General features: G+C 38.6%; 1 protein-coding gene across 4 annotated transcripts in view; it reads left to right on the forward strand.

Annotated features, from left to right (window-relative positions):
* The first annotated feature begins 832 nt into the window (after positions 1 to 832).
* Positions 833 to 23,955, forward strand: part of LOC121962183 (protein Dok-7-like) — a 48,391-nt gene continuing 25,268 nt past the window's right edge. For 2 of the 4 annotated variants that reach the window (XM_042512394.2, XM_042512395.2), the window contains exons 1-6: positions 834 to 1,282; positions 1,384 to 1,429; positions 3,914 to 4,144; positions 9,252 to 9,452; positions 15,196 to 15,315; positions 23,789 to 23,887. In XM_042512394.2, coding sequence (XP_042368328.2) covers positions 1,229 to 1,282; positions 1,384 to 1,429; positions 3,914 to 4,144; positions 9,252 to 9,452; positions 15,196 to 15,315; positions 23,789 to 23,887 — 751 coding nt within the window. In that variant the 5' untranslated portion in view covers positions 834 to 1,228. Of the gene's footprint in view, positions 1,283 to 1,383; positions 1,430 to 3,913; positions 4,145 to 9,251; positions 9,453 to 15,195; positions 15,316 to 23,788; positions 23,888 to 23,955 lie in introns of all 4 variants that reach the window. The other 2 variants (XM_088073784.1, XM_042512396.2) reach the window with 2 other exon arrangements.

The raw sequence follows: 23,955 nt of genomic DNA on the forward strand, positions 1-23,955 counted from the left end.
ACGCTTGAACGTAAGCATCATTCAGCGCTTGTTCTTCAACTGATGCTTCACTGTATTTCAGCACTTTGTTCACTTCCATTTTATCTGCTATTTCAACATAACTCATTATTTTAGCCACCAGTTCTTCACATCAAGCATATAATTATCAGGGTTCCCACAGTCATGGGAAACTGGAAAAAGTCATGGAATTTCACAATCACTTTTCGCAGGCTTGGCAAAGTACTGGAATTAGCAAAAGCCATTTAAAGATTTGGAAAAGTCATGGAATATTGTTGCATGTAATGGAATTGTTACTGTAACCTCCTGTGGACAACCTTTCTGGTTAAATGTCCATAATATATATTTAGAATTATAATAATTTTATTTTTGAAATTATTTTACAGAACAAATACATATATAAAATATACCAAACAAATACTTTTAAAAAATCAGCACTCGTTTGGGTCATTCTCTTTGATTTTGTTTTTGTGTACATTTAGCTTATTTTCAGATAATTTCTCAATGTTTTTTTTTTGTTGCAAATTTTAGGCTCATGTCTTGTGAAGTTACTTGTTGTCATTCCTACTGTTTTTAAAAGATATCAATTTGGGGATATAGGGTAAGGGTAAAAACACTGAATAAAGCAGTTTCACGAAAAAAAACCCCAAATCAAAACATTTTTTCCCAACTTTTTTTTTTTTCCCAACTGTCTTCATTGTTGAGTGGCTGCAAACTTCAATGGCCGACAAAAAACGCGAATGACCCTATCTGGAGCCAGTGCTCGATTTGTCCCTTCCGGGCCACCGTAGCAACATGGCAGTGCTGAATGGCGGGATTTATGGATGACTATTTACCAAAACAGTTCATCTAAGGGAAGGGAAATCACAACAGTTCTTATTTTCAGGTCATTGTACACCAAAGAAAACACACGTACTATATCATAGTATTTTTCCGCCAATGTAAAAGCCTAAATCATCACACAGTGGACTTTACGAACTATAAAATGTGGTATGTGTGGTATGAGAAGCATGTAACAGTGTCCTCCAGTAACAGTTGGTGTTAATCAGCCCAGGTGGCAGCAGCACAGACACACAGACACAGACACACAGACAGATACTGGTCGTGCCATTTTCCATGTGCCTTGCTGGGGGCGAGTTTGCGCCCCACAAGCAGCAGAGAGAGCAGCTATTTTGAAAGTGACCCCTCATTCAGGCAGCGACCGTGCAGCTGTCAGGAACCATGACTGAAGATGACGGATTCTGTTGTCGTGGAGGGATATGCCAGACTCCGAGATGGAAAAAAGGTTGTTTAGCATGACTTAAATTTCCCAACGGACACGACAGAAACAATTCAGCGCACTTTAAACGTGCTTAAAAAAAAGGTTTGTTTTGTTTTCTTCCACAGTGGAAAACTAGGTGGCTCGTTCTCCGCAAGCCGTCGCCTGTAGCAGGTAAGAAACACCGTTTTTAACGCCCAGTGTGCACATTTCAAACTAGTTTGTCGATATTTGTAAAGATTTGGGTAAACATTTAATGCTAGCTGCGCCACAGAGGAGCAAGCTAGCAAGTTGAACGTATCAGGTGCTGTCCTGCATGTGCTGTCCAGTTGCATGGACACTTGTGTTGTTTGTGTTTGCATTTTCATAATTTGGGCCTTGTCTGTGGGCTTTAAGGAGAAAAAAGATTTGAAGTTCGTGAAATGAAGTAGAAAAGGGTGTTCAAAACACGCTGTGACAAAACTGCACGAGGAATTTAAAAAATGTAGAAATGTTTTTGTAAAAATTAAGAGTAAAACTAGCTAAAAGTTGAGGGGAAACAGCGAGCTCACACCAAGACTCATAGAAAAAACAGCATTTTTTGTGAAGACTTGAGTACAGGTACAAAGCAGAAGGTTCAAGTGGGTTTATAAACGAGTACATGTAAAGTGCAAATGTTTTCCATTAATTCGGCTGTAAAAGCATGATTCAAATGAATTTATCATTTTAAATGTGCCTTCATTTGGATTCATTTGTTCATTTGAATTTGCTTCTTTGAGTCTCATCTTGTTTTGTGTTACCTCGGTGTTGCACCACAACTTTTAGCTAGTTTTTCTCCTTATTTTCTACAAAATAACCCTTTTCTTCTGCTACATTATTTAGTTATAAACAGTGTTAAAAATCTTGTTTAACTTTATTTCACTATGTCCTTGAAATAAAGTAGAAAAAGGTTCAAAACTCACTGTGAAAAACTGTGAAAGCGAAATTCAAGTAATGTCGTAGGAAAAGTGTTTTTGCAGAAATTAAAAGCAAAAATAGCTAAAAATTAAGGTTAAACAGCAAGTTCACACCAAGACTCAGAAAAAAACAGCAGTTTTTGTAAAGATTTGAGTACAAATACAAAACAGAAGGTCCATGTATGTTTTTGAATAAGTACATATAAAGAGCAAATGTTTTCCCTTATGTCAGAGAAAAAGCATGGTTGAAATTGGTTCATGTCTTTATAAATGTACCTACCTGTGCATTTATTTGTTAATTTGAATTTCCTACATTGAGTCTCTTTAATTGTAACCTCACTGTTGCACCACAAATTAGTTTTCCTCCTTATTTTCTCCAAAACAACCCTTTTTCTATTACATTAGTTGAATTTCTTTTCGTACTTTATTTCACAAGTTTTCATTCCTCTTGCAGAGTTTTTCCTCAGGTTTTCAAAGTCTGAACCCCAGTTTTGAAAATATTTCTAATTTAATTCCACAAGCTCAAAATCTTATTGACCCTTATTGACCCTAAACAGTGATAGTCTGAGCCCTGTTGTATTTTTAGATGCACCATAAAAGTGTAAATTTCTACTTGGTATTAAGTCACATTTACAGAGGACACTTCAGCTTGCCTGATGTTGATCTCGAAGTTGTCTACACTTTCCTCACCTCTGGCCTTTTTTGTACTCTGTGAACAAGAAAACAAGGATTCAAGGTGATAAAGTAGCTGTATTGAGTTACACAGAAAGGTTTCCTTGGATATCTGGTGCTGGACAGCTTAACATGCTCCACAGGTTAGCGTGAGGTTGAGTGCTGCTCCTCTTCAGATCTTTGATGTTAGTGTTATCACAGCTGTTTGCCCTCATGCCTCAGTAATGTGGGTTAAGAAGTGCATGTGTGTGACTGAGTGAGATGCACACACACTGTCTTGTTTTGTCAGTTGACACTGATTGTCTGAAGGTGCCAAAAGACTGCAGGACAACAGCTACTGTGTGTCCGAAAACATCTTGTTAGTATTTGACAATGTAATTAATTATGGATTTGAATGGTTTACAGTTATTTTCAGGGAACTGTTAGTCTAAAATAAAACAGAAATGTAATGTTAACTGCAGTTTAACCCTTTGAAACCTGAGCAACTTCATTTCTTTGAAGAACATCACAAAAAAGCTCAGAGAAACTTAATAAGAAATGACACAATAATTAACATGAAGTTTATAAAGGTTACAAAAGAACATTCCCTGCAAATTAGCACACAAAAAAGTCTAAATAAATAAATAAAATTAAAAAAATCAATAAACAACAAACAAGGAAATGACTTTGGGGGAAAAAAGCTAAAATAAATATATGATTAGAATAATTCGTTTTCTTGGCTTTTTCTCCTTATTTTTGTCAATTTTCTGGTAATTTACTCTCCCTCTTGTCTTTTTCAGGTCATTTTTCTTGTCACCTTTCACTATTTTTTGCAGTTTGCACCACATTTCTTGCAAAGTTGCTAATTTCCTTTTTTCCGTGTTTTCAAAAGTAATCAAAACAATTTGCTCCGATATCAAAGGTTTTAAATACTTGTGAAAGGCGGCTAAATGCTGCACACGAAAAGTCATCCTGGTTTCATAAGCGTTAAATAAACACACTTTAATGGACACAATCAGAGTTATGTTTCTGCCATTGTTGTGTCTCATATGTACTCTCTGACTCCTTTCAGATTGCCTCTTGCTGCTGGTTTTCAAAGACAAGTCCGACAAAGCTCAGGGCAACAAGGAGAGGGTCAGCGTGACCTTGGAGGAGATCTGCGGTCTGGAAGTGGGACAGTGGTTTGAAGGTGTGGCGTTTACTCTGACCATCCTCTGCCTGAACCAGGCTGCTCTACTGGGCTTTGACAGTAAGGAGGCCGTGCTGGCGTGGGACGCCCGCCTACGATACAGCCTCGGAGAAGGTTAGAAGAGCTGTCTGTGCTTTCATTTCCACGTTTTGTCCTGTTCTTTCACTTCTGCTGCTTTTTCATGTGAATCGCTCTAAATTTTACAGAATAATCCCACTTTTGACCTCACTGTACTGCAATCAGAGCAGCTCTCAGCCAGATGTTTAGTTCATCCATCATGCTGGCAGTTTTCAGTGTTTGAAATTCACTGCAGTCAAAGAAAGGTACTCTGCAATTTCCCCAAAATATGCAAAGAAACAAGAGATTTTAATCAAAAGTAAGTATGTTTGCACTTCTCTGGAGCAAGATGTCAAAAAAACAAGTGTGAGACACAATGCAGTGATACTACATAGCTTTCATTTTCAGTTTACGCTGGTCTGTACTGTGGTGAGATTTTGGATAAAGGAACCGTATGGTCTTGTCAGATGACCTTGGACTCTTCCCCATAAACTGTATAAAAGAAGTGGATGTAGCCACCATGACGTCACACATTTGTCTGTGGACTACTTTTCTTAAGCTTTGTGTTTAACTTAATGTTGATTTAAAAGGGACCCAGCATATAAATGAACATCAGTATAAAATACAAACGTAAACATGCTGGAGTTTGCAGGACTGCTAATTTACATCTGTAGTCCTTTGGCAGGTAACAGACAAGAGAAATAAAGAAACAAAGAGAAAAAAAACAAACAATACAACATTTCATACAGAAGACAAAAGTGCAAAAACAGGACACTAAGCACGTCGACCTATATTGGCAATTGGCAGCACCCAAAAACAAGTTCAAGTCTATTTAAATATACACAGTGCCATAGATCTGCCTTAAGCTATGCCCCTGTCCTGATTTAGAGCTCAGCCGGGCTCAAAAATTCAGGCCCAATCCTTCATGAACCTGCAAAGTTAGAGCAAAGCGAGCCCGACCCATGGCAGAAGTGTTGCGATGGAGTCAAATTAAAAAAACTGAATTACTACAGTAAAAGAAATGTATTTTTTTTTTTATATTACAGTATTTATTTCAAGCTAAAAGGTGATGTTTCCTCGCACGACTTCTTCTTCTTTTCCTCATTTTAATAGTCTGTTGTCTCGTGCATGATAGCTTTGGCAAAGTAGGCTGCGCACAGCGATCCATGGCGACGTGGCGTGCAGCTGATGATCGCAGCTCTTCACTGCATGTTTCTTATCTCTCCCACTGCCTCAGAGAAGTAAACATTGCCAACCACGTCAACTTGCACCCCCTCCCCTCTCATTTCCCGTCTCTCTCTCACATGCCTGTCTCTTTCTCCCGCCATTCTCCACTTTTTTGCCGTCTCGTTCCCTCGCTCAGTCGCAGTCCCTCCCTCTTTCTCTCCCTGTCTGTCTTGAATCAGCTCATTAAAACTTGGGCCATTTAAACATGTTTATACAGTTTCAAAGACAGAAAAAAAACACTGCTTGTTTGGCAAGAACCCGACATGATTTAAGCCGAGTAATGAGAGACTGGCAGAGAATCAGAGGTCTGTCCTGACTGACAGGTTGCGTTGGCAGCGACTTGTCAATCACAAAGTAGCCAAGCCCTAAAATATACCCTGCTTTACCTTCTATTCTGCTGTAAATGGGTCCATAATTTACAAAATGAACATCATGCTGTGTTGTGGAAAACTTGAAACCAGTAATTAATCATGAACTCATTAGGAAAATATTTACTGTGGAAATAAATCATGTGAGAAGTAGGATCATTTTCTCATTGACTTTTATAGAGTCCGACTTTTTTTTTTTGCAACCAGTGGAGTCGCCCCTTGCTGGTCACGAGAAATAATGCCGGTTAAAGGCACTTGTGCATTGGCTTCACTTTTAAAACCTGGAGGCTGCATCTGCTTCTTTTATATAGTCCATGACCCTGCCTGAAGGGCAAAGGTTCAGAAGTTCATGAATGTATTCAGGGTCCTGATTTATTTCTAAAGCCTTACAGGTGATCAGCAGAAGAATCACCTACGGCAAGTGAAAGGGAGGCTGGACGCAGGCTGAGTGTTGCTTTGTACACAGATGGTTCATTTAAGCAAGACTTAAATGAGCACTACAGTGCAGTCACGATGCAAAGTCAGAGAGAGCGCAGATAATCCAGAAAAACTGACCAATCAGAGTTTACTGGGCTTTTTCGGACTGATGCTAAAACCCACAGAAGGTGAATACAGGTATATATAAGCTGACAGTATGTTAAAAACTGTGTTTTGACAATTTAAATAGCACCTTTTAAAAAGTACAAGTACATACCTGAAAATTAGCATAATACGGGAAGTTTAAAACTTTTAAAAGCTGATTGCAAGTTATTTAGATTAATGGCACGATGACAGTAATTATTCCAATTTCATTTTTTCTCATATCTCCATGCTCCTAATTTTTGACATCATAGAACTGAAAGTTAATTTATAGCCAAGCACCCACCATGTACACAGTCTACTATTTGTGGCTCTATTGTATAAGTTACGTAAGTGACAAACAGATAGGAGCTAATAATAGCATGGGACTGTTCAGCTGGTGGCTGGAGTCCAGCTGAATTTTAAAGCAGCCACTAATGACAGTGTTACGGGACCTGCTCGTCTCGTAGAGGACATGGTGCTAAAGACAAATTGCAGCGCAGTTGTCCCTTCAAATCTGTCGTGTGTGCATGTGAAAACATACCCGTCTGCTTGCTTGTATGGACGCACTTGTGTGATCTGAGAGAGATGGATTGAAGTGTGTGTTGTCCTTGAATGTGTGTGTGTGTGGGGTGTGTTAAAGCTAGAAATGTCACCTGCCAGGCTGCGGACGGAGGAGGGCCGCTGTGCGCAGAGCTGTTGTTGTCGTGTTTGACATCGTATGAATCTTTTTTAAACCTGAGCGATGACATGACGCAGGTCAGCAACATTTCAGCGTCGTCGCCTCCATCAATCTCACCTGTCGGAGTAAGAGTCTTCAGCTTAGTGCCGGTGAGAAACTCAAACGCAGTTCTCATATTTAGTTCCAATTTTCCAGTTTTCGCCAGTGTTTTTTTATTTGCAACAGTACACGACTCAGTTACACAGATGTTTGTGACAGGCTTTGATTAATTTCACTGGGCTTTAGATCTGAGCCGGCTGTGAGCTCATTCTCTTTGTGCAGCTGTTTCTCCTTTTTATTGTTGAATGAAATCAAATCTGTGCTGAGGTAATCATTTTGTAAGGAGTGCTTTCTGTCCCCCCGTGATGCTGCACTGCGGCCTGGACTCTCTTCCCCTTCATGTCAGTGGATCCTGCCCAAAATCTGGTCAGTTTATTTCCTGTTGAGCTTCTTAAATGTTGATTGTGAGGGCGTGCAGCTCGTCAGTGAACTTGCAAACTCATGAAGCGCCAAGCGTCTTTATCTCCAATGACATGTTGTCATTTGGAGAAATACACTTTGATAAGAAGATTGTTGCCACTCTCTCACGTCTGTGCACATGAACTGGACACAAGAGGAGACAGGTCACCTGGGTTTGTCCAAAAAATCAAAATCTACCCTCCAGCTCAACAATTGATACTTTTTAAAAAGTATTTATCTACCATTGCAGTGCTGAGTAAAACATTTGTGGATATGATAGCACACATATGATATGTATTAGGGAATGGAAGTTCAAACAAAAATACTATTTAGTATTTTCTGGTTACTGGACTTGCTCAATTAACTGTATTTTATTTTATTTTTTATGCTCTGTAAGGTGACAATGAGTGTTTTGAAAGAGGCATTTTATAGACAGTTTACTATTATTATTATTATTATTATTATTAAAATTGCAATATCCAAATCACAGGAGCTTCAATTGTTTGATTTAGGTAAAATGTGTTAGAAAATGCAAGCATTAATGAAACGCAGTAATTCCTACAGAGCTGCCTCGGTCTAATAATCATTTCTTGACGTTGGGGAATGAATGAAAATGAAATGCAGAAATTGCCATTACCACTAAAAAACATAACTCATATTGCAATATTTGTCAAAACAATTGCAATCTGATTTCATTTTGCATAACATGCAGCCCCACTGGGAACTATCTAACCAGCTTCCTCAAAGCCGAATGCCTGGATTGGCACTCTGAGCCTTTTTTTTTTTTTTTTTTGCACAGTCACTCCTACACGCGCTATAAATGACGGTTTCAAGCTTCAACACATGAGCCATGTGGTTCCATGTGCCAGTCGTCTGGTTTCTCATTTCCACCGCAGCACGGCCAGCCGCACCTCATTTTATTTTTGTTGTTGTTTGTTCACAGAACTTTTTTGACAGCTGTAGGAGTCTGCATAACCTCTCACAGGCTGGAGGAAATACTGTGCCCTCCCTAAACTGCCAGTAGTAACAAACTGCTAAAAAACAAGGGAAAATGCATTTTTAAAGATTTTTAAGACAATCGTCACAAAACACTTTTAAAAACCTTTTTTAATGACTTTTTTAAAAAAAAAATCATGACCCATCCATCGTATGTATCGGTATGCAAGGTTATGCTCATATGTGTCCACATCTTTATCATGTTTGACTATGTTTTAGTAATTATTTGAAACATGTACATGTACATGTGCAGGCTGTGAGGACAAAAAATGTATTAAAACTGATTTCTATCACAATTTGTCTGCTGCATTGATTATAGCTTTTTACATGACTTATACCAGTGGTTCCCAACTGTTGGGTCGTGGTCCAAAAGTGGGTTTCAGGTACATTCTGAATAGACACCAAGCTACTCATAAATGTGTCAAGTTTGTAAAAAAACCCCAAAACACTTCATTTATTAACAGTGTATTTCTGGCACAGAGCTTTTATTTTGAAGTGCTGTGTCTGTTGATTCTTGCGATACGTTGATTTTCTTCTAAGCTAATGTCGTTTACATTTGAATATGAGGTTATTTATAATGTGTGGACCATGAACTAATGACTAAGCAGACCTCTGGACCATGTGACTGCAATGATTCATACTGTATTTTATAATTCCTGCACACTTCATTCAAAAGACTTGTTTTTGATGCTTCTTAGGCAGACTTTACTGGTCCAGTAGAAAAGTATTGCAGAGCCACATCCACACAGATCCAAGCATCTCTGCTGAGGAGATTGTATTGAAAATAAACAGCTTGTTGCTGGCCTTTCTTCATTGTTGTGCTCTGCTTTGTTAGTTCACAGATTCAGTGTTGGAGTCTTACCAGGGACCAAGTTGGAGAGCGGACCTGCAACTCTTCATTTGTGCAACAACTTACTGGCTCTCGCCCGGGACGTCCCCCCTGTTATCATCGGCCACTGGAACCTCCCAGACCTGCGCAGATATGGACCTGTACCCAACGGATTCGTGTTCGAGGGAGGAACAAGATGTGGTTACTGTAAGTTTATTACACTTCATGTTGTTCTTTTTTATGCAACAGATGTGTTTAGTTTAGTTAAATTGGCCATTTAGCTATTATGTGGCTCCATAAACTGGTATTTTGTGTTTGGCAGATGGTTCCTCAGGACATTAAGATAATTGGTTATTGGGCTGAAACAGCACACTTGTGTTAGGAAGGAATGAGAGGCACTAAAGGAACCATAAAAACAGTTATAAGTTCAATTTACAAATAACGCAGGGATTAGAGTACGGAACATTAACTGCAAAAATAAATGAAAAAGATTAAACTGAGGGAACAAGATGACAGAAAATCATCTCGGACTATCACTGTCTTTGTTACGTCTTGGCAACAATGTCCTTTGAGTAAAATTGGGATGCATCATTAGAGGCTAATAGCTCATTAGATTGAAGTATCTGAGCCCTGGTTTTTTTTGTGTCTTTCTCAAATGGACCGAATAATCACAGGCTGTTATTTGAGATGATTCATTTGTAGCTTTCATTCAACAGTTTCTGTGAAAGAGAGGCTCCTTCCCGGAACAATCGCATACACACTTAGTTAGAAGAGGGGAAAGGCCTCTATGTGCTTCTTTGTCCGAGGCTGCTTTTCATTCTTTTACTTCGTTCCGCTTGAAGGAAATCTTAATGCTTCAGTCCACATCATGTTTTGGATTAGTGTTTATTTTTTTTTCCACCTCCTCAGCAATGTGCGATGGTTTCATGGACCCCTGGTGGATCTGTGGCTGCACATGAAAACCCAAACAAGTCATAGTGATCCTGGAACTGCTGATGCATAGGCTCCTCTTTTCAGTTGATCTGGTCAAGTTTGCATCCACACTACCACTTGGAAACACCCCAAAATCTGAACCACATATATTTCTTTAAGCCTGTAGAGCTATTTATCAGTCTAGACTGTTTTTTTGTAAATTAGCTATCTCAGTGGTGCTAGGTGAGTTAGCAGTAGATACACGCTTCCTTCTACGCAGTGATGCGGTTGGCGGGTGCAGTTGGGTAGAAAGAAAATAGTTTCTACATGAAACTGCTCAAAACAAGGTGTGTGGATTATCCTGAGTAACCAGGACTGATTTCTGGAAGGAGACATAGCCGTTTATCAAATTTAATCAATTTAATTTAATTATCAATTTAATTTTTATTTATTCATTTATTTTTATCAAGGTCTTTTTATCAATTTATTGGGAAAAAATGAACCTATATAAATTCACATTCACTCTACAGACTTTTTTCCCCCTTTCCCTCCACCCTCCTTATCTTTCTTTTTTTACATATTTATTTTTGGTGCTTTAAGCTCCACAAGCCTAGTGCCATCTGGTTCCATCTGAGAGAAGGCAGACATCTCTACAGTTGATATCTCCAACTAACAGACTCACACCAAAACAATCTAGATTAATAAATATCACTACAGGTAAGAGGTAAAAAAAAAGAGAAAAAAAAGTAAAATTAATTTAACTAAATGGTTTAAAGTAAAAATCATCAAAAACAGCAAACATGCTGCAAAGATACACAGATTATTTAAAATGATTTAAAATCAAGTTTAAAAATAAGTTGTAATAAATTGTAATAAAAGGAACGTTTTTAGCTTCGACGTAAAAGAGTCGGGGCTTGTCTGACATCATCTGGGAGGTTATTCCAGGTTTGTGCTGCACAATGGTAAAAAAAAAAGTAATTCATCTGTTTGCTCACTTGTTTTCATGCATACATAATCCCAGCATATGGGTTTAAGATCATTGGGAAACTGAGAGGTTTCCTGTGCACTCTTCTTATCATAGCTGGTAGTTTGTTGCTCCCTGCGACTTTAAATATCCTTCAAAGTCTCACATTAGTAATCCTACTTTGTATTTTCCTCCTAAACACAATAATAGATTTGTTTTTGAAAGCATTAGCTGAGCTACTCCACAGTCTTTCCACTTATCCTCTTGTAGCTTCAGAAGGAGGTGTTACCTGTGCCGGCAATGGGTGCTTCTAACTTTCTGGCAACAGTTTTGTTGTGGAAATACTTGACTGGACAGACCTCAACCGCATCCGACACCCACTGAGCTCGACCTTAATGCCCAGCAATTACTGCTCGACCACACTGACACTCGTGGTTGGATTCGGATCAAATCCCTGGTTTCAAAATCACGTGGAAAGCCTGTAACAGCAGATTCATGGTAATTATTTTGGAGTGAGATGTGTAACAGTCACATATGGGCGCAATGTTGATGTCTAATATGAAATAGCGGGCTGTTATTGGTAATTTGATTAACCTAAATGAGTCATGGCAAACATATGATGGCAGTAAAATATTATTCCCTTGTTCTCATTAGTGTTTCGTCCTCTCTGACTCAGCGGGTTGTAGGTTAGAAAAACAGCTGCTTCATGACAACAAGAAACCCGCTGGGGGGGGAAATCATTCAGTGTTTTGCAGGATCACTCCCGCTGTGCCCAAAATTCAACATCATGCATCACCCCAGAGCAGTTGTTTTTGAAAAACAGGAGAAACCGCTTTAGCTCAGTTACAGCAGTCCTCGCCGCGTGTGTCGATAAGGTAAAGCACAGATTGCGTCTTGGAACAGACGTGAAACCATTAAAGCAGAGATGAGTGTGTGTCAACACCTGGAGGGGACAGAGACAGACACGAGGGGAACGCCAGAGACATCAGAGCGTTAGGGACACACGATGACCCCGCTGGAAACACGACACTCCAGTATGCAATGTGTGATTTATTTAGCTCCATTAAATCTTCAGCAGTGGGTCTCACATAATACGAAGACGGTCAGACGTCACGTACGCTGTCACGTACAGAAAAAGGGCAAAAATGTGTCTGGAAGTGCTTCTAAATGCTGGAGTGTTAAAGGGTGTGCATTCCTGTGACATGTAATCCCTCAGCACAGTTTATCCACGGCAGAGGAGAGAAGTGGTGTGACGGTGTTGGACATCTCACTTCTGGTTGACGCAGCTGTAGCACTGTAGGACATTTGTCTGACCTTTTGTCGACATCCCTCTTGATGGTTTATCCTCAATGTTTCAAGTTTTTCAGGAGGAACCGTGAACAGTTTTAGACATCTTTTGAGCATTTACCATGTGCACCATGTGCACCTAGCACACTTGACATAAGGGCTAAAATGATAACTCAGATGGACAGTGATCGATAATCGTGGCGTTTCCCAGCAGGGTCTGAGCCTTTGAATCTGGGTGTTTCACTGACACATTGTGGCGTTTGAGTCACAGGTGTTTCCACAGGCCCGTCCCTGCCTTTCCAGCAGCTTGTTGTAACACGAAATGTGGGAGTTTTAAGCCAAAACATGACCTTTGCCTTTCCATGTCCTTGTGTTTTTGGTGCCTTGACACAAACACACCTGCACATTGTTCTTCAGAAAAGTTTTAACTTTTTTACTGCAAAAAAATGTAAAAATGTAACGCATCTGTGGTTTGCAGAAATGCACATACGAACATTTTTTCTGGCAGCTGGGTTGCATATTTCTCTGTGTAATCTATAAAAATAGAGCTAAAAGGAGAATAATTATTGGGTGTGGAGACAGACACAACTCTAAATGCTAATGTTGCTCGATGTGTAAAAAAAAAAAAACTAACAAAACAAACTTGTAACATTTTCAAGTTGATATTTCAGTGTTGTCTTCTAGCTTGTTGTGCTGCTTTAGAGAATCACAATAATTGCTTAGGGGTATTTTTTGCGGGGGAACTAAACTAGACATCGTTAAAAATGTGAGTATGTGTATATAAAGTTGCTAATTTCACTGTTAATGAAGAAATTCATGTCTTGGAGGAGGTGTATTTCGGTATCTTTGAGGGAAGCTGGCTCTGGTTCCATAGATTTATGAGTTTGTCTCAATTAAAGAAAGAAATCGTATGGTTCAAAAGCAAACTATCTCTTTGAAGTTTTCCTGCTTGGATGACTTTGCTGCTGTGAAAATAGAAAGGCCAGCCTTTGCTCTGGTGAAAACTCAAGCTAATTTACACTTCCCACTTACCGAACACGATTTAGTGAGTACTGTTACTTTGTAATGACGCTGTGTTCTATCACTTTTCAGAGGAGAGAGCAGAAGGGTCCGCTCGAGTTGTTTTTTGCTCCTACGCAGAATCTTTGTTGTAAACTAAATGCGCTCCGCCACCTGTCCTTTGTTTTGCTTTGTAGTTTTTTTGTTCTCTGGCTTTTGGCTGCACACCTGACATCCAGTCACCTGCTATTGAAAGCACGAGTAGATGTAAAAAGAAAAAACAATGTAGGGAGATTAAATCAGCCCAGAGTCTAACTAAAAGGTTCCTGTTTCAGTGGAGAGTCTAACACAAGATTAAATGAATTACTTAAACCTAATTAAATCCACATCATCGACATCAGCAGGCTATACATCTTCAGTTTCGACTGGTGCAGACGTTTGTGCAGATTTACTGGCAACCTTTGACCCTGCTCACTGCGTACAGGAGTGTTGGGAATGTGATTGGACGGCCTTGATATGGGTGGTCTCAGGGACGGGGCGACACAACGACCCTTCAGCGGTGACACCTTGTAATGGACAGCCAGTTGTATTGTCAGAGGGAGGTCAAGAGACATCTGGGGAGTATGACCTTTAACCTTTGCATTCTTACATCACCTTTGTTAACATTCTGAATTAATGTGAAAGACAAATGGGAGGCAATAAAGAGGAAATTACCTTTTTATGGCTTAATGTAAAAAGTATAACAGCAGTCACGAGAATCAAACCTCACTGCTTTTTTTTTTAACAAAATGTGTCTGTGTCACAGAGGACCAAAAACTGTAACTTAGCTCTGGTCAGATTTATTCCTTTATTGTTTGATCATGTAGATCCTGTTTTAAATTTTATATACTATATTTTATTTAGGCGAAGGTGTTGTACAACTCCTCCCATCACTAGGTCCTAATAAAGGTTCCAGCAGATGGGTCTAAAAATGACAAAGCAGCATCTCGGGTTTGTTATTATTATAACTTACACAAACATTGCAAGCAATAGTCCACCTTCTCCTCCTCTCACACCTGTCCTTTTCAGTAAATCCTCGTGTTTTTGTCCTCGTCTCAGTCCTGACAATTGTGTTATTATAATGCATAAGTCTGGCAGTTTTTGGGACCCTCTAATACTGATGTTGTCCATCGCAATTTTTGACTATGGGCATCGTCATCTGCCAATTCGGTCGACATCGCCAAACCCTAGCCTCAACTGTATTTTGTGTTTCTTTGCACGAGCACAAACATCCCTTGTTGCTGGAATAGTGTGTCTACGTCAAAGCTAATTTGTTCGTTTCCCATTTACGGAGCCAGGACTGTGTATGAACAGTCGCCCTCACAGAATGGACAACGGGCGGGCCGTCGATCTTTGCTAAATTTAACAAAAAGCGTATGTGATTAGAATCAGTACAGCCCCACAGAACTGAAAAGTCTTTGTCTCGTTCAGGGTTCTCAAATGTGAAGATTTGCTGCTTTTTCTTCAACTTGTGTGATCGTGAACTGCAAATCTTTTTTTTTTTTTAGTATTGATCCCACAAAAATGGCTCAAGGAAACTGTAATAAACTTTCTTTTCACTATTGTTAGACATAACACAAATAATCAATATAAGAAAACTTGTTTGTTGCAAATGATGCCCGGCAAACCTCAATCATTCATTGCCTCCTGTATTGTAAAATTGTACTAATTACAGAATATTTGGCCTACTTGTGGAATTTCAGTGCTGCAAAAAACCAACATGACATTAATAAAGTCTGCTTTCCACAGGGGCTGGTGTCTTTTTGCTCACGTCTGCTGAGAGTGAGCAGATCAGCTTTCTGTTCGACTGCATCGTCAGAGGCATCTCCCCCACCAGAGGCCCTTTTGGACTGCGGCCAGTTTTGCCAGGTCAGTACCAGAGGTGTTTAAAGCTGCTTAGCTGGGAAGGAAAAGCAACTGTGCATAAGAGACAAGGAAGAGTTTAGTTATTATAGACCATTATGTAAAGAAAGAGGGTGGATCTCTCTGTGATGCTTATTTGGATAATGAATAACATCGCTGTTGCCAAGGAGTATCTGCAAACACTTAAGTCAACACTTAACATTCAAACTGTGGCAAACGGTGCGTTGATCCCCTCCCGTGCCTCCAGGGATTATCGTAGCCGTTAGGTGTGCTGCCTTCCTGGAACCGGACCATTTTTGGCAGAATGACTCAGAGGATTCCTCCGTGGATGGATGTGCTTTGATGCAGCTATATTGTGACTGACAGCTGTTTTTTATGTAATTGGGTAATCCTCTGAAGCAATTTATAATTTTAGTCAAACGCCCTAACCCCTGATTTAAGTGTACTGCGGTGAATGTAAAGCTTCGGGTCACCCTATACATCAGTAAGAGGATAACTACTGCACTAACTGTGTTTATGGAAAGCAAATTCAATTGTACTCTATGTATAGCTGAGGGTGTAGTGCCACCGGTGGGTGAGCTGTAGGATGGGCCCAGTTCCAAATAGCCATTAGGTTTTTTTTACTCTTATTACAGCAGGAGTGTCTGGCAGGATCTCAATTTGTCAAAGATGCCACTGGTTAAATAATACACCTAATATGTGGACATCATGATCTCCATTTGGTGATATTTGAAAACTAAATTATGAGTTTTCCAGAGAGTTAACAGGGTGAATATTCTAATACTCGCCGTGTAACAGTGAGGTTTGTCTGTATAATGAGCCCTGAGCTCTCTTGTGTCCGCCCTCAGCTCCTCCGCTCTCCTCTTCTTCTGCCACCCATTATAAAAACCTGACAGCAGATTCTTTGCTCAAAAAAAAAAAAAAGTTTTATTTCCCCTGCAGAGTTTGTTTTTGTAAGATAACAAAGGTATTTTTTGTTTAATTTCAGTGCTGGAAGTGGAAAACAAAATGAATCCCGAGGGGTTTTGATATTTAATTAATCATTAGTAATTTATCGAGCAAAATGGAAAACTTTTCTCTCTCTCTCTCTCTCTCTCCAGCTTCTTGTGTTGTGAGGATTCGCTGCTTTTATTTGTCTTATGTGATAAACTGAACACCTCTGGGGTGTTGATCAGACTGAAAAAACAATTTTAAACAAACAGTTTGTGCTCTGGGAAACATTTTTCTCTGCCTATACGTCCCTCCTTCATTTTCAGATGGTTCCAACTCCTAAACTTAAAGCTGCTGTAATCAGTGTTTTTATATTATATTATATAACACTGGGACAAATTTGAAAGGGTTTGAATGACCAGGGCTGGCTATTGGTACTCAATAAAAGAATCACCCAGTACCAAGTAGTATTGAAACTTCGCATTTTTAGTGATTTAAAGGGATATTTTGACAATTCTCAACCAACTTTTTATCAAAACAATGTTGGTAGTATGTGTAGATGAACTGTGGTTAACATTACGCCTCTGCTCACCCGCCTCGGCGAAACTCCTCCAGATTATGTTATTTACGTCATTTGGTGTAATTTTTCCGACTCTTGGGATGTTGCTCGAACTACAGGCTGTGCTTCCGCTTTTTGTATTGCCGCCAACCAATGTCACCAACACATACTCAGAGTATACAGCTGATAAAGAGACAGACCCGTCCCTCTGTCTCTCTCTCACCAAAATCGGACAAATGTTAAAACTAAGCCGTGCTGATCGAATATAAATCAAGATTATGTTACTGCACTGCCTTTTTCTTGCCTAAGATGTTTTCAGTTTGTGTACAAAATTATATAAAAAATAAAATAAAATTACTGAAAATTAATAAAAATAATTTTGAAATATAAAAAACTAAACTGAAACAGGCAAACCAACTCTGGAAACTAACTGAAACTAAACAGAATATATATATATATATATATATATATATATATATATATATATATATATATATATATATATATATATATATATATGTAATAATGTAATAAATTTTTAAAAAATCTATAGGAAAAATAAATAAAATAAAATAACTGTTGTGTACTCTGGTGTCTCCAACTCTTAATTTCAAATGATTCCTGTCTCTCTATCCATCATATACTGTCCAAAAAACAGAAACAGTAGTAATGATGATTATACACATGATAGTAATGTCTATGATACAAGGAATCATACAAGAAAACGCTGTCATTACTGTACCTCATCTATGTGATTGCTCTTATTTCTGTTATTTCATGAACACGTTCTGATGCTACTTCTAATATTACGAAAGCTGTTAACATTATCTGCTTTCCTGCTGTCCACTTTAACACTCTCAATTTTCCACACTAGCAGTTTAGATTAAAAAAATGTCTCACCCAGAGTGCAACTTAACAGGAAATGTGGAGCGGGCAGCTGTGGGGTCTTGGGGATATTCTGGTTTTCACACATCTCGCCGCCCAATCACAGGTTGAGCTCATACCCCTATTATTGTGGTGCGTAGTAGAATAAATAGCAGGGAGGATGTCGGAGGGAGAGCGTGGGGTCAAAGTCACAGTTCACACAAGCAGAGCAGCCAAAGCCTCCTAATCACTCCGGGCATGTGTGTAACCTCATCCACAGGATTCCACTGCTGCCTCCCCCCTTCATTTCATACCCGGTCATCCGCCGCTGCGCTCTCCTCTCAGTTTATACTCGATCTTATTCCTCTCTGCAGCTTTTTATTGTGTCTCTCCTTCTCAGTGCTGGTCTGTGTCTCTGTCCTGCACAACTTGTGACTAAATTTCTCTGCATCTTGTGTAATTCGTCATGTTCCCAGACTCATCTATGTGTTTGTCCCTGTCGCGTGCTGTACTGTTTCATCTGCTCGCTCTTTCTTCCACTCTCTCGCTCTGTTTAGTCTCCAGGATACAAACTTCGTTCCCATGACGAGCGTTTTAAACTTAAATTACTGAACGTTCATCTAGGAAAATTGTCATTGTAAGGGACTGTACTTTTTTTATCATAGTAGTGGGGTGTTTAGGGTATAGTTTATTATTATCATTATAATTATTGATTAATTAATTTCTTTTTATTTAATTATTTTTTATTGTTTTAATGTTATATCCCACCCTGGAGCTACTTTTTTTCCCCTTGAGCTGACCTGAGTAATAGAAAAATAACTATATTTTACAGTTTTTGGCTATGATAAATGGTGTGATTTGTTTTTTTATTTTTTTTTAGGAAAACACGCCTTTCAGACCTACTTGTGGGTTTTGGGGTTCTGAGGATATTTAAAATAAATACAAAACACAACAAACTAAAGTTAAATGTCCCGCTCCTAAGCCAAATAAAAAAAAAAACCCCAACATAACTCCCTCCCCAGTGCTTAAAGGGACAGTTCAGATTTTTTGAAGTGGGGTTATACAGGGTGCTTATGCATAGACAGTATATTACAATATCAATATCAATTACAATATCAGTTTTTGTGTACGCTGAATTAAGAGTATTTTCACTACTTTACCTCAATGGCAGACAATGATTTCCAAGAAAATAAAGCCGATATATAGCTCTCTCTAAAGCCACACAGCACTTTTCGTTACAAACTCTTTAGCAACTGTACTTTAAAAAAAGAAATTCTGCACTTTAAAACTCACAGTTTTTAAGGTTTGCCAATAGCAGCGCATTTTATCTTCTTTGTTTTTTAATCCTTTTTTGTATTTATTGCTATGTGTGAGTTTTTGTGTGAGTTTTTGTGTGTGTGAAATGACTTGTGCAACTCTACGTGGCTTTTAATTGATGAATGAATTGATCTGAATGGAAAATAAGAGTGATTTAACATCGCCGAACACAGGAGCTGCGGGTCTACTGCTGCCTCAAGCTGTTATTTTGTTTGTTATTGTGTGACTTTGGTGTTTTAAATCTTAGTTCAGATTCAGAAGCAGTAGACCAGTAGCTCCTATGTTCAGCTGGGAACCTGCCATATACGTTGTTGAAAGTTTCAGTTTTGGTAAAACATTTGCTAAAGGCATTTAAACAAAGTTTTGTGTTGGAGTTTGTTGTAATCTGAATTCTAAATTTTGATAATAGTATGTTCATTGTTATTTTAAATGCATATTGGTTATCGGTCTCATTAGGTACTTATAGTCGGCCCTGAAAAAACATTAATGGCCAGCCCCTAATAAATGCCCCATACAGTCCCACTTAAAAAATAAGAACTATCCCTTTACAAAGCTGTTAGCAGTGCCTCCCCTGTTTTGCACCAACCCTCCCCTCTCATAAATAAGGAACAGTCCCTCATCAAGCTGCCCAGTGAATGACAATATAGGGAATGAAGATTACAATAGCTGCTTTGACATCGAGAGGAAAATGTGTTAGGAAACGCTTAGGATTGTTTCCAGTCTTAATGCTAAGATAAGCTAACCAGCTTCTGGCTGTAGCTTCAATCGCATTTCCCAAAATGTCACACTAACACACTAAAATGTGTATTATTTTTGTATTTTAAAAACTCAAGATTTTATATCTGATTAATTTTGTTTTGATTCCTTATCTCATAACCATAAACAATAAGACAATTACGTTCTTTGCCAGCTACAGTAGCTGCACAATCACAGTCAAAAATCTGGTCAAAGGGGAGGAGGTGTTAGTGGAGCTTAGCTGGAATGAGCAAGCTGTAAAAAACAGCGTGTGATAGGCCGCGACACCTGTCACTCAAGCTGATATTACCCCACTCGTCTCTGATCCCTTTGGCTGCGCTCCATTTGGTCGTGCCGCTGGTTACATAGCAGCGCTGGCAGGGAGACGGGTTTCATATAAGGCTGCATGTATGATGTTGTACATCACAAGCGGCAAAGCAGCTCTGCCCAAAGTATAACCGAGTCAAATCCAGACATCTGTGGACATCTGTGACCAAATTTGTGGAAAAGTAAATGTGGCAGTATCTTTAAATTGTGTTTATATACATAGCAACGCAAATAACCAAATATTAAGCTTGTCTGAACATTTCTGAGTTATGCAGTGATGTTATCAGTTATCAGTATCATTAAAGTAAACGTATTATCTTTTCTGCAGCAGGAAGCCTTTATGGCTGCATTCATCGTAGACACATTGAATAAACAAAGCTGCACATATTTAGCAAAAATGACTTTATTTTTTCAACTCATCTTCAGTTCTGATTAACTAAAAAATAAAAAATAAGGAGTGAACAATTATATAGTATAGGTAGCACTTGTTTGTTTACTTTTTATTCTTCATAGGCCAATGGACTAAATGGCCACAATAGGTGAATTAATTAAAATAAATAAGTAAATGAAGTTTTCTAAGGGCTGGCTATTTTTACACAGATGTCAAATATCAAATATGATCTAAAATCTGGATTTTGGAAATTTAAGTCTGGAATTATATGATAATTTGTTGTGGAAAATTTGTAAGAATCCTCGGGTAATTTAACAGCTGCAGATAGTGGCGACGCTGTGGTTTTTAAGCTCGAAGTGTTGGCAGTAGGAATGTGAATCAGTTGTGTTGTTTACGATGCCGCTGGTACACTTTGTACACTTTAATTAACACATTCACTTAGAGCCTTTGGTTCTTGAAACCATACTGCAATCATTAAAAAAACATTTTCACATTTTTGTAACACTGAGATGAAGGTATGTTTTCATCCTGAAAAAAGCACGCAGTTATAGTGAGAAAACAATTTTAATGAGAACATTCTGTCTACATTTTTGCAAATATGAAGCTTTATTTATTAAGATTAAGATTTATTTGAATCTTATATGAAAACATTCCTTACGTAGTTTTAGTTTTACCAGGTATGATGTGGCGTTCAGCTCTCAGCTACACTGCAGTTTGTGGGTTTTCTCAGGCCAAATACCTTGCTTGAAAATGTGAGGTTCTGTTTCCACTGAGATGCATTGATAGACGTGTTTTTCAGCAGGGACTCTGTGCCTCCTGATGTTTGTATGATGTGCTCCTTGAAGCACAACAGCAGGACACGGAGCTGTAGTCTTCTAGTTTCAGATAGAAGTTTAAAAGGAAGGAGAAGAAATTCATAATTATCATGTTACTCTGAGTAAATGAAAATCTTAAATGTTACACTTGAAATGTTTGCTGAAATTTCTTCAGTTTTGACCTTAAAACATTTGTTTTGTGAATGTATGAGATTCATTGTTGCTAGTGTTGTCAAAAATATATTTGAAAACGTTCAAGTACTATCGATACACCGGTACCAGCTGCATTTTCTTGCTCTCTTTTCTCTCCAACACTGAGTTGACATACACACATACACACGCTTTCTCTCCGTCACTCATTTGATTCGCTCTGGTTGCATATAGGCTTTTCCCTGCTTCATTGCCTCTTGATTGTGTGACAATCAGAGGTTTCTGAGCATGTGCACAAGTGCCAGGAGAATATTACTATAAATGTAAAAACATAATAGTTTCTACAGTCATTCTGGGTTAGCTGTGAAGGGGCCTCATGTGTTTGTGTTACGATGCTGACAACACTAACTTGCATAATCAAGCAAGGATTGTGCGCCTCATGAAGTTTGTATAAGTCTTGGTAAACAAACGTTTTGTCTTCCAAGTAAAGACAGGTTTTCAAAATATTAATACAATAATGACAATAATAATAATGATAATAAACTTTATTTGTATAGCACCTTTCATACAAGAAATGCAGCCCAACTTACAACAAAGAAATTACAAGCACCAAGTGCATCACATGAAGAGGGACATAGAAGACATAATAAAACCTGTATGTAAAAGTAAGATAAGATCAGTATAGAGTCCATAGAATGCATCTTCACATGGATAAAACCCACATGATAATACTAGTAAAATAAGATAAAAATAAGGATAAAAATAGAATGCATAACATAAGACCCATTGAGATAATATTGATTCAAATAAAACTAAAAATAGAATGTATAAAATGCAGAAAATTAAGGAAACTACAGCATTTTAAAAAGGTGCAGCAGTGTGCAAGTGTGAAGCAAAATGCAAAGCAGTTAAGTCAGAGATAGTTAACGGCTAAAGTGAAGTTTTTGAAAGAAATGAGATTCATATAATCAGCATGTAACTATATAATACAAGGGACACCAGTGGCAAGACAGACTTAAGTGTAATAGTCTAATATTTATTAGCTTGAGGACACATTTGTGTATTTGTAAGTCAATATTCTACATGTCGGATGTGATCTCAAACATTTGCTGGTCCGTTGACCACATTACAGCCGCAAGCTTGGAAAAAACATCGATCCGGTGTTAGAGTTGACCTTGGCAGTCTAAGGTACATAAGATCCTTGAACAGCACCAACAATCTTTAGCCACCAGCAGCAGAGCGCGTACCAACAGAGCCACGTGGCAGCGCTATTAATAAATCCTGTAGTGATGCACAAATACTGCAAGGTGTTCCCCTGTGTGACCCTCTCCTGTGCACGTCCTGTACACAACACTCCTACTTGTTCGTTATTCTTTTCACCAACATCCAGCGGCTGACGTTTTATTTTCCCGCAGCCACAGCTTTCATGAGCGAGACCCTTGTGGTTTAAAGTGTCCCTCCTTGTTTCTCTGGAGTTGTTGCTGGATGTGTTTTCACAGCTGTGCCCGTGTCACCGCAGTGCAAAATCCTCAGCTGCGTCACATTTGATCCCACGTCTCTGTGACAGGAGCAAAACTCGTGAAACTTACTGTGTTGGTTGGAGGCCTCTTTTGGATGCTTTCTCAACCAATTTATTGGTTTTGTTGATCAATCAGTGCAGACAGGACTTTTTCGTCAGAATATGTCTGTGATAGTGGCATATGGCTGTACCACGCTAGCCTGTGGAAGTCTACAAACCAACGGGTGATGTTGCGGTAGCTGCGTCCATTGTTTTCACAGTCTATGATTTTAACGTGATGACATAAAGTTTTTGTCTGTTAAGCGTCAATTCTGCCACTTCTTGTTACAAATTAAAAGCCCTCATTTGTAAATCGAAGTCCCCTAGAGTTCAGCCAAATACTAGGTTCTGACCTATTTTATTTTTTATGTTTTATGAGTCCTTGAGAAATAATTCTGAGTAATTCCAATAAAATTATGTAACTCTAAGGTATCTTGTTTCATATAACATTAATTTTATTTATTCATTTTTTACCAATTACAAAATATTAAAAAATAGTTAAAATAGATATTTCTATACAATTAATAGAAATACCACCAATCTCTGATCACTGTTTTGCATGGAGGCTTTATACATGAAGACAAGGTAATGTCATTGTGTACCTGAGAATCTCAGGCTGACTAAGAAAAAAATAATAAAATAATAAAAAACAAAAAGCACTCTTACCTTGATATTTATATCATCAGTTTGATGTTCAGTTCCAGATTTATATGTTTAGTTCTTTATTAATTTAACTTAGATGTTCACTTCATTTCAGACAGCGGCAAGTTTTCATTTATTGTTTTTGTGTGTTTAAAAATCTTGTATCAGTCCGCCTCTACTCTCATCAACAGACCCCAGTGTTAGTCAGACGAGTTCGGAGGAGAGGTTGAACCACGAGGCCCAGGAGCTGGAGAAACGACTCAGCATGCTGTCCCACAGGAGCAGCACAGGTAGAACCACTTTTGCTGAAATTCTCTGCTCTGATTCAAAGTAGGAAAAAAAGATGGCGCTGCAGCAC

Source organism: Plectropomus leopardus, chromosome 23, assembly GCF_026936395.1.
Source record: "Plectropomus leopardus strain MGB_pleo_1.0 chromosome 23, ASM2693639v1, whole genome shotgun sequence".
Lineage (NCBI taxonomy): Eukaryota > Metazoa > Chordata > Actinopteri > Perciformes > Serranidae > Plectropomus > Plectropomus leopardus.